General features: G+C 42.5%; 1 protein-coding gene across 2 annotated transcripts; it reads right to left on the reverse strand.

The window, feature by feature from the left end:
* Positions 1–671: 671 nt before the first annotated feature.
* Positions 672–10,603, reverse strand: pou2af1 (POU class 2 homeobox associating factor 1). Of its 2 annotated transcripts, XM_084559097.1 has the most exons (5): positions 10,327–10,603; positions 9,763–9,890; positions 3,146–3,185; positions 2,732–3,024; positions 672–1,562 (listed from the first exon to the last, which is right to left on the reverse strand). In XM_084559097.1, the coding sequence occupies exons 1-5, from the start codon at positions 10,412–10,414 to the stop codon at positions 1,137–1,139; spliced, it is 975 nt and encodes a 324-aa protein (XP_084415223.1). In that variant the 5' UTR covers positions 10,415–10,603; the 3' UTR covers positions 672–1,136. The 2 variants fall into 2 exon arrangements, with proteins under 2 accessions (XP_084415223.1, XP_084415224.1); XM_084559098.1 differs by lacking the exons at positions 9,763–9,890; positions 10,327–10,603 and adding an exon at positions 6,807–7,770.
* Positions 10,604–10,907: the final 304 nt, after the last annotated feature.

Genomic DNA, 10,907 nt, shown 5'->3' on the forward strand with positions numbered 1-10,907 from the left:
AAATTAGCATATAAATTCGTTGCCAAGAAAACATGCAACTCAGAGCTTAACTCTTTGAAGATGAGAGGATGTTTTGATCTTTTTTTTCCCACAATATTTAAATTGTCATATCTGACGACTGATTTGTAACACTTCCCCTGCTTTTAGCTACACTCTTCCTCCTCCCTATTTTAATGTACTGTGAGGTCAGTTTATCTTATTTATCTTTTCTCAGAACATTTCAACATGAGGATCTTCCCTCCTGAGGCTTCAGTTTAAATCCATCGCATGTGCCAGCTGACCTCAACCGACACCGCAGCGAAAGTTTCCCACTGGTGCAGTATTGCTCATTACAGAACACACCCTTTTCCCTTTAATCACCTTTTATCAATCTGCTGCAGGAGTCAAAAAGAGGCATCAAATCCACAGATGTTTGTTGAACATCAGTTTTTGGCACCTATGTACACCTTCCTCCATTTCAAAATCCCACTTAGTGCTGTAGAATACCATGGATGGTAGTTCCAGTTAATTTTCCACGTCATCTTTCTTCCTGGTAGGTCAACATGCTCCCACAAGTATGAGTTATTAAGTTAAAAAAAAACAAAAAAAAAACTGCTGATTAAAGCAGAGAAAAAAAGAAAGGAAAGATAGTAAGTGCAAAAAAAATGATCCAGCTTTTTAGTAATGTCAGATTATTTTTTTAATAGCAGTTTTTGATGAAAAGTGCAAGTAAACAGCTGCTTATATGGATGAATATCAACCATAAGTTAAGAAAAGCACTCATAAGTTACATGATCATAAAATACTGCAGAGAACTTATATTACGTTGCAACGTGTACGAGTACGAGTAAAATAACACTAACTGCATTCTGCAAAAAACAGCAGGTGGCTTTTACTGGCAACATATGCATTAAAAAAATACAACATGACGAGGTTTGTCCATGCAAGAAAAGTAACAATTACCAAAGGTACCATTGGCTGGCAACTAGAATTACCTTTTAATTATGAATCTGTTTCATTTAGCAGTGCAAGTGAGCCAGCGTTCACAACTGCGGGCTTTTACGCACATTTCTTGACACGTGAGAAGAACAGAAGAAGAAGAAGATGATGATGATTGTCCTATGCCTTATAGAAGAAAATAAGTGACACTTGTGGTCTCAGACGTTTGATATGAAGATTGTGCTGCTGTCCTCCTCCTCCTCGCCATGCTCCTTGTGATCCTCCAGAAGTTTATCCAGGAGGTTTGGAGATTCAGGCTGTACCTCTGGATCTTCGTCCAGAGACTGACCTTGAGGTCCAGGGTCCAGCTGGTGGTCTGAATGCTGTGGGAGATCCAGTATCTGAGGCTGAGGGTCCACAGCGGGGGTCTCCAGCTGCGGGATCATAGTGGTCAAAGACATGGACATGGGCATGTGGACCAGAGAGGAACCGGGCAGGGCTGCAGAACCTGTAGCGAACTGGACTGTCGGATTGGTCACAGTAGATATGGTGGTTAGGGGCTGGGCCCAGGGAAGGTAGGTCAACCCCGAGTCTGGGAGTTCCATCTGAGGGAGGGAGGTTGGTGCTGGGGCCATCGGTATGGTCTGAAAAAACAAATGCGCAATCAGCTCCTGTTACCGGCCCCTAGTGCCTACACTGCTCAAAATGCAATGTGACCAAAGACCATTTGACTGGAGGTCTTCAGCAAAGGTGAAAACTGGGGTACACTCATTTCTTTGTAGCCATACGGCTGCATATTGTTCAGTCCTGACCAATATTGACTTAAGTGACATCACTTGAGAACATATAACAGGCATCACAGTGGTGCTCACAAAAGGATATACACAATTTTTACCCCATATACTGAAGTTCTTCCCACGACCAACAACCTCTGTGCTGCAGTCCAGTCATTTCTGAACTTTAATTAAGCATGAATGAAAACATATCATGCTTGTGAAAGTAGCTACACCACACAAAGCTCCCAGGAGACTTCACTCATGGGAAGTTCTGGATATAATTAATTCGATTTCTGTGCGTCCCCATTTTACTTTTAGTGGTTTGTAAATTAACAGTAGCGCCACAATGTTATCCAGTCCTCAAGTTAATAACTATATATAATATTGAAGACAAAATGGAGATACATTCCAAAAACAACACATGAATTGATTACATCTACACGGACACTGGTATTCCACTAATAATATGAATAATATCCCAAGCAGAAGTTGCAGTGAGATGGCGTAAACCTTTGGGAAACATTAGCTCCTGATAACCACGTAAACTCTTGATCCAATCGTTTCTGTCTGGTGGAAATGAAAGTTTACTATATGTGCATGTTTGCCCCATGTGGGGGAAAACATCAGGTGACGCGATGTAAAGGACAGAAACATGGCAATAGCGAAATGACAAATTAATTTGAACACATACAATATTCATTCATTCATTCATCTTCTATACCCGCTTAGTCCTGTTAAGGGTCGCGGGGGTCTGCTGGAGCCTATCCCAGCTGTCATCGGGCGAGATAATATACAATATATCAAATAGTTTTATCTAGCATCCAAGTAAACAGTTACGTTGGAGTCTTTAATCAGATTTTAGTCAGGTTGAAAAAAAAATTGTTGTTAAGTTTCCATCACTTCCTGATCGTGGAGAAGTGAGTGTGCTGGAATAATATGATTTATTTTTTCAGCCACCCTTTTATTTTTCCATGCCGTCTTCCCTGCGAAAATTTTAAATCTAATTTCACATGTCCACGACGTCATCTGTCACTCACCCCAAAGTTAGTGAGCAGCGGCGTGTGCGTGTAGGCCAGCATGGTGTAGCTGGGGCACACAGCCTGCATGTACATATCTGGAGTGAGGGTCGGGGGGGCTGCGTAGGCCAGAGTCTGAGCTGGGGATTCCTGCTGGCTGTAGTCAGAGGACGACCAGGGAATGACAGCCGGCTGCAGCCCAGCGCTAGTGACAGAGGGTGCAGCTTTCCACCCCGCACACTGAAGCCCTCCATCACCAGCTACAGGCAACGTCTGAGTTGGGGAACTGCCGGCGACATCAGAGCCAAATACGCCTGAATAACAAGGAAAAGTGTGGGTGTGAGTCTTTGAAAGCACGCAGAGACACATGCTTCACCTTACAGTAGCGAATTCTTCTGAATGCTGTGTCTGGTGACTCGCGGCCGAGGCATGTACCTTGAGTAAATGACGACTGGTTGTTTTGTGAGGCCACATCCTGAAAAACAAAACAAACCAAAAAAAAAAGAAGTAAGTTGAACATGTCAATAATTGCAGCAGAATCACAATCAAATCATCGCTGTAATGTTTATATATAAATATTCAGTATTTACACCTGTACTGATCACATCCAGGTGAGAGCAGCTGCTGAGACCACCAGTATAATTAAAGTGTTATGTGTTTTGATACAGTTACGGTCCTAAAAAGTTTGTCTTGTATGTTCAGAAACAGCCTTTTGAATTGATTTCTAATAACACTTGAGGAATAATTTTGTCTGAGAAAGAGAGCATTAACAGTAACTGTCTAACTCAGAGATCCGAGATCAACAACATTTGGATATTTCTACAAGGAGGACAAACTTCCGATGTCCAAGAGGACGTAATTTTCCTTTAACGCAAAAGACCGGCATTGGCGTTCAGAGAGAGAGAGCGGTTCAAACCCCGCAAACCACAGCTTTAAGCAGATAAAATGAATTACACTTAAGTTAACATTTCCAGTGAAGCATTAGGGAGGTAAGGGTGAGGTAAGGCTGAATTCTCAAATTCACTCCTCCTTTCCTTTGGTCCCGTGTAATCCAGGGATTGAGAGGCAATAGTTTGACAAAAGAATAAATCTCTACTTAATGTCTACTAATAGTATTTGCTGAAGCATGCAATAACTCATTCGTGCCGCTTCAGTGTTGACTACTACTAGCTGGGATGATCCACCTTAAGAAAAACGCTCAGTTGACCAGGAATAGAGATGTTTTAAAGTGACTTCATAGGTATGGTTTGGGGGAAATTTCTATAATAGGATCTGATATTAATGCCTGACAAACGTACTACTGGTTAAACTGTATTTCCAAATACAACCAGTTTTAGACGCAGGAAAATTAGTCTGAAAGTGTGTGCTGGAAATATTTGGTCATTTAAGCACACAACAACAACAAAAAAATAAAGAATCCGACAAGAATTGGCCTCTTATCTCAGTGGGTTATTTCATCTAACAGTTCTCCTTCTTGTTCCATCTCTCCCTGCAATATTTCAAACTGATCTGCTGTCAAAAAATGCCAGAATTAACCCTTCCGCTTTACGCATTTTAAGATCCCGGATAAAACACATTGCTTTTCCAGTCACGACTTCATCATGAAGGTTATATGTCGACAGTTGGATGCTTTATGAAGCTGCTGAAGTGGGAAATGTCCAGTTTGCATTTGCAGCAATCTCATCATCGGCTATCGCGATGACAATTTGATTTAGCATTAGCAAATGTGTTTATGTCCATTCGTATCCATGAGTCACCATTGTGTTCACTCATTCAGATATACACCAATCAGGCATAACATTATGACCACCTTCCTAATATTTTGTAGGTCTCCTTTGTGCCTCCAAAACAGAGAATGGACATGGGCCTTCTGAGGGTGTCCTGTGGTGGGGGCCTTTGGGTCCTATGGGTTGAGGGGAGGGGCCTCCGTGGATCATCCCACAGATACTTGGTCAACACCTTGTGCTGTTTTTCATGTTTTTTATGAGTTGTTCCTAAACCGTTTTTGTGTGTGTGCCTGTGTCAGGCTGCATCCTGCTGGGGATGGCTGCTGCCATCAAGGAGTGTCATTGCTATGGGGTGGGGGTGTCTGGTCTGGTCTAGGTGGTTGGTACATGTCTAAATAACATCCACACTGGACACGAATGCGAGGTCCAAAAGTCCAAAAGTCTGAGGTCATAATGTTGTGGCTGATCGGTGTAGATGACTGAAAAGACATTTATTTAAATCACAGCCTCTGAGATTGCCCCATTACAGCTCTGCCTAGTCATCCAGTAACATGTCCATCATGCAGTCCAACAGAGGGGACCTCAACATGTTATAGGGGTCTCAAAAGTGTGCCTAATTATTTAATTTTTATTACTTTAAGTTGTATTTATTTGTAGTATGTATTTTTTCAAATAATCATATAGAAATATACTGCAGTCAAAACATTTATAGCATTCAAATGCAAGTTGTAGCATGTTACACAGTGTAATTCACAGTGGAGAAGCTTGTAAATGTTTAAACCGAGACAGGCGCTCTCTCTTATCTGCACTAATGTAATGTGACAACCTTCAGAGTTAATAGGCAACATAAAAAATGCCAGTGGCGGTGAACAGGCAGCACATGAAGACTATGCTGATGCTTCAGCTGCCTGCTTGGACACCAGTGGGGCTTCCACAGCAGGGTACACCATAGGCTAAAGGACAGGTTTTAATGGGGACATGCAATAAGAGGATCGGATAGGAAGTGGTTCTCAAACATTTTCTGGAATGTCCCCCTTCAGAAGCCAAAAAAAAATATATAAAAATAAATAAACAGACAAAACGAAACAGTGCTCGTTCTTGTATAGCTACTTGGATATAGTGATGTATGCCATATTCTGTTCTTAAAGTACAGCCAGTGGCACCAGGACACACACTGATGGTCCGTATGATGGTGAGTGCGTAACAAAAGACGGTACAGGACAGGACCAAACAGAAAGCAGGAATGCGAGGCAACGGCAGCACTGACAGCTCGCATTAGTGTTCGGAATGCATCCTGGTGCCTGCGGTCAGCCAGCAGGGCATGTTCACAGGCAGCAGGGCTTGTGCTGTCACGTGTCTGATAGATTGCTGAAGAAGAGCTGGTTAGTGTTACAGTTTTGACAGCACAGCTCTTAGTCAGTAGATTACCTCAATTTCCTGTTCAGATTAAGAAAAAATGACAATGACTTATTTTCACACTAGATGCCGGGGGACGATTCAGCTTTGAACAGTCATCAATAAAGCTAATGCTGTAGTTGAAGTGAGGCAGTATCAAAGAAGTGTAGCTTGAAATATAATTTCTTGCACAGCCTGCTACCTTCAAATGTTTTCAAGTGAAAAATAGAGGAAAGGTCATATAGCTTATGGAAGTAGTGCATTTGATTACATAACTTTGCTTAGCATAGGATGCAGTCTGACTGCAGTCTAACTGACTTGGCTTTGTGCAAAGACCATTAGCACCTCTGCAGCTGACTTTTCTTGACTTTTTTTTTATCTACATAATCTACAGATTAAAAGATTCTTTTGACCCAAAAAACCTGCAGAGGTAACTGAAATATTTTCAAGACTTGCCCTGTGGCCCCAACAACCTCCAGCCAGTAAGGTAGGACTAGCTGTGCCACTCGCTGCTGCTGATCAAGACACATTTTTCTACTGAAATTAGCTTAACAAAAAATCTAATCAGCTCCTAGCTCTACTTAGCTCACAAAAGCACACTGCTCGGTGAGAACCAGAGCAACTTTAGTTAGATTACTGAGCTGAACGAGAGAATTGACAGGCCCTGATAATGCCCCTGGATCTTCATCAAGCTAGAGCACCAGAAGTTGTGTTGCCCCTGAGAGGTTGTCCAAACATCATTTGTCATTTGGACATTCCTCACTCACTTGATTGTAGTTTTCTCAGTTAAACTATTACCTGATGAATCCGAATACACTTTTACAACAACTATGTACATGGATAATTTAAACCCGAGGGAGAAACAAATCCTGATCAGTAACCTTGAGGAGCCCAGCGGCACTGTGAAAGTGCTGAATGGGAAGCTAGAGAAAGCAGGAGTAAACAGCCAGCTGACTCCATGCACCATCAACTACCTCACAAACAGACCACAGTATGTGAGGCTTCACAGCTGTGTGTGTGATGAGGTGCTTTGCAGCACAGGTGCTCCACATGGGAGAGTTCTCTCAGACAGCACAGACAGCTGCCACATCCAGAAGTTCTCAGACGCCATAGTTAGACGGGTATCGGACAGGAACGACCTGGAATACAAGAAGGTGGTCGAGGACTTTGTCAACTGGTGTGAATGCAATCACCTTCACATCAGTGCCACCAAGAAAGGAGATGGTGATTGACTTCTAAAGGAAAGCAACACAAACCACACCGGTGAACATCGACATCATGGATGGATATAAATACCTGAACAATAAACTGGACTGGTCGGACAACACTAATGTCTTATACAGGAAGGGACAAAGTCGCCTCCACCTGCTGAGGAGACTGAGGTCCTCTGGGGCATGTAGGACACTACTCAGGACTTTTTATGACACTGTGGTTGCTGAAGCAACCTTCTACACTGTGGTCTGCTGGTGTGGCGGAGTCACGGAGAGGGACAAAAAGAGTCTGGGCAAACTGAGCAAGGGGGCCAGCTCCATACTGGACTGTCCCCTGGACTGGAGGATGTTGGCCAAACTGTTAAACATCAGGAACAACCCGTCTCAACCCCCGTATGAGACAGGTGGGACTTTAGGAAGCTCCTTCAGCTAGAGACTGCTGCAAGAAGGAACACTTCAGGAAGTCTTTTGTCCTCTCAGCAGCCAGACTCTTTAACGTCAGCATTTCTTAGCACTGCTGCTGAGCTTTCTTTTCTTGGACATACACGAGTATAGTGTATACCAACTCATCCCTGTCATTACCTCATGTCTTTTTCGTGCAATAGGGCCTACTTCGTGCAACTCCTGGAGTTTGTTTTATTCATGATATTCCTGAATGTCAATATATATTCAGCCTCCTTACCACCTCAACCGTCTATTTACACTAGTTGTTTTTTTTTTCCAACTTTTGAATTAGCTACTTTTTTTTAAAATTTTTGTATCATAACGTATTTACTTTTATATAGTTTCTCTTGTCTACCTTATTCTATTTTTTTTTTTGTATCTTGCACCGTTGTTCCCTGCTGCTGTAACACCCTCATTTCCCCCACGGGGATAAATAAAAGGATTATCTTATCTTATCTTATCTTAATCTTAATCTTAAAATGAAACGTGAATGACATCCAGTGTAAGGGGCCGTCCACACGGAGACGTGTTTTGGTCTAAACGCAGATGTTTTGCATCGTTTTGGCCGATCGTCCACACGAATCCTGTAAACACATTGCCCTAAAACGCACTTTTCTGAAACCAGGTCCCAGGGTGGAAGAATTCGCAAACACACCTCTTGCGTTTTCGTGTGGACAGCAAAAACGGAGAAGAGCGTTTCGATGATGTCATCGCCACACCCCTCGAGCAGCCTTCCACCTCTTATAGACGTCTCATAACAACATCAACAACAATGGCGGACTACATGCTCGTGTTCCTGCTGGAGAAGATATTGAGCCTATTAGGGTTACCAGGGCAAAATATCATTTCTCCTTGAGTTTGGTTTCTTCTAAAGCCGATTTGTAAACAGCACTCAAGCTTTATGAGCATGCTCCGCCTCTTCCTCTCCGTTTTTGGTGAATTCCTGAAACTGAAACAGCGCCACCTATAGGCCTGGAATATGAAGTAGCGTTTTCAGTCGTGTTGAAACGGATCCGTGTGGACGCAGATATTCTTGAAACGATGCCAGGGAAAACGGAGGGGGAAAAGATCGTTTTCGTACGTGTGGACGTGGCCTAAGTTTTAGGTCATTTTCATGTTCCACAGATATGTTCTGAATGTGAAAGATAAGCAGCCTATTACCAAGACACACTGTGCATTGTTCAACCACAAGTGAAGCTTCATGTTATTTTTTCTTGTTATCACAGGGGGGTGTATAAGAGAGTTTGTGTGCGTGTGTTCTTGTGCTGGTTCTATCGTCTTCTCCTCTCGTTGGTGTAATAAATAGCAAGTGGGAGGACTAGACTTGGCAAGACTGCAAGACCTATTTTGCATAGGAGCCACACAGGGAATGGCTGTAACTGTCATGGAAAAACACCTGGATTATATAAGGACAAAATCCCCCTGTTCGCTCTGGAAGAGATCAATGGCCCATGGCATCTTGCTTCACCTTTCATCTTTTCAAAAAGACATATGTAATTTGTTACATATAGGTATAAGTGACTGCACACACAGGACAATCGTGCCGTGCCTTAGAGTAGGTCCCGCTCAACAGTTCACTTTTACAACCAGCAACATGCAAGGCTCTATGCGTGCATTTCGTTTGATCTTTGCAGGGGCCTCCCGACGGCAGAAAGCGCGATCATTGACTCAGTTAATCTTCATGACAGTTCTGATGAATGAAATATGTCACCCCAGAGACTTATGTTCAGACAACATCGAAACGCAATTGAGGAAGTGTTATTAGACAACAAGGGTCAGGGTTATGCTGCAGAGAAAGAAAAATGCATACATAAACTTTCTTAATTTCAATTCAGTTAAAAAATAAACTGCCACTGTCAGAGCCCTTGTATCCTTTGCATGATTTTATAGACTTATCTTTAGCACATTTTCAACAATTTTACAGCACCACTGCAGGAAATTTCACAAAGATCACATTTGAAACTGTCTGATTAGACAGACAGCACATAATCCAGAGTAGTCATTTCTTAGTACTCTAAATGTTACTGCAGTAAATCCTGTGCTGCATATTTGTTCTATGACTAATGATCAAAAGATAAAAGTGCAGGGAAGTGTTTGTTTTTTTTTTGGTTATTTTTTTTTTTCTCTTTGAAAGGGTGGAGTGTCCAAACTTGTGAGAAACAATGCTTACTAGTGTCTGTGTAGAGTGAGAGTGGTCACAACATCTATTAATTGACCTGCAGGATGTTATGCACTATATGATGCATGTTAAACTCATGTGTCATGGTGTCCTCACCGTGGTAGGGGACCCTGTCTTGGCATTGTGGAGCCCCAGACTCCTCTTCCTCTTCAACAGCTCTTTGACCGGTTCTTTGACTCGTACTCCTTGATAGGGTTTGGTCCTGCCCAGTGCTGATGGTGGTGCTAGACAGACAAGAAAAAAAGACACGCAAAGATGGATTGCATAAAGGCAGTGGACAAATCCCTTAGGTATGAAAAGTGAAGACAAATGGAAGTGTCTGCATTCTTTCTAACGGCCAGTAGGGGGGAATGAATCGTCTTCTCATTTGATTCATTATCTCAGTGAACATTTTTCAACTGCTAGTGTCAAGTGAGAAGTTCAGTCTGCACATTGTGGCTTCTTTCCTTTCAACGTGCTGTGATCGCTTCTCTGCTGAAAAGGTGCACACACACTCCACGGCCATCGACATGGTGGAAAGAAAAAATTAGATCCATTAGACCAAGTCATGTTCTTCTGTTGTTCTCCAGTTCTGATCAGCCAGGCCAGCCTTTGCCTCCCAATGTGTGCCCACTGTGACTAGTATACTGTAGGTACAAACTACTACTGGTAACACAATACCTGCCAATTTGGAGAGGATCTGACCCTGTCTTCTAACCATCCCATTTTGGCCCTCATCAGAGTTGTTAAGATCCTTAAGCTCACCCATTAACTTCAAGAACTGACTGTTCTCTTGCTGCCTAATACATCCCACCCCTTGACAGGTGTCGTTGTAATGTGCTGCATTACTCACAAGTGTTATTCACTTCACCCGTCAGCGGTGGTAATGTTGTTGCTGTAAATCTTACAAAATATATTAAGTGTACACTTTAGCAGAGCACATTAGCAACACAACAGCAGAGATTAGGGGATTATAGCAACTCTAATCTAAATATGGCTTCATAGATAATTACCCAATGTCTCACATGCCCTTCAGCCAAATATTTCATTCATATTCGGTTGGCAGCAATTTAATGTTGAACTACTACATATCACTGATAATAAACATGTCTCTGCCTCTGTGTCACACTGACAGAGATTTCGGGCTATAGGATGCCAGAGTTCACTGAACTGTTTAGAAATGGTGACTCACTGCAAGCATAAGCATGAAGGGTAATCTGAACTAGCTGCAAGGGCCTCTTCTGAATGAACTCAAAGCAAGT

Source organism: Chelon labrosus (assembly GCF_963514085.1).
Source record: "Chelon labrosus genome assembly, chromosome: 13".
Taxonomy (NCBI): Eukaryota; Metazoa; Chordata; class Actinopteri; order Mugiliformes; family Mugilidae; genus Chelon; species Chelon labrosus.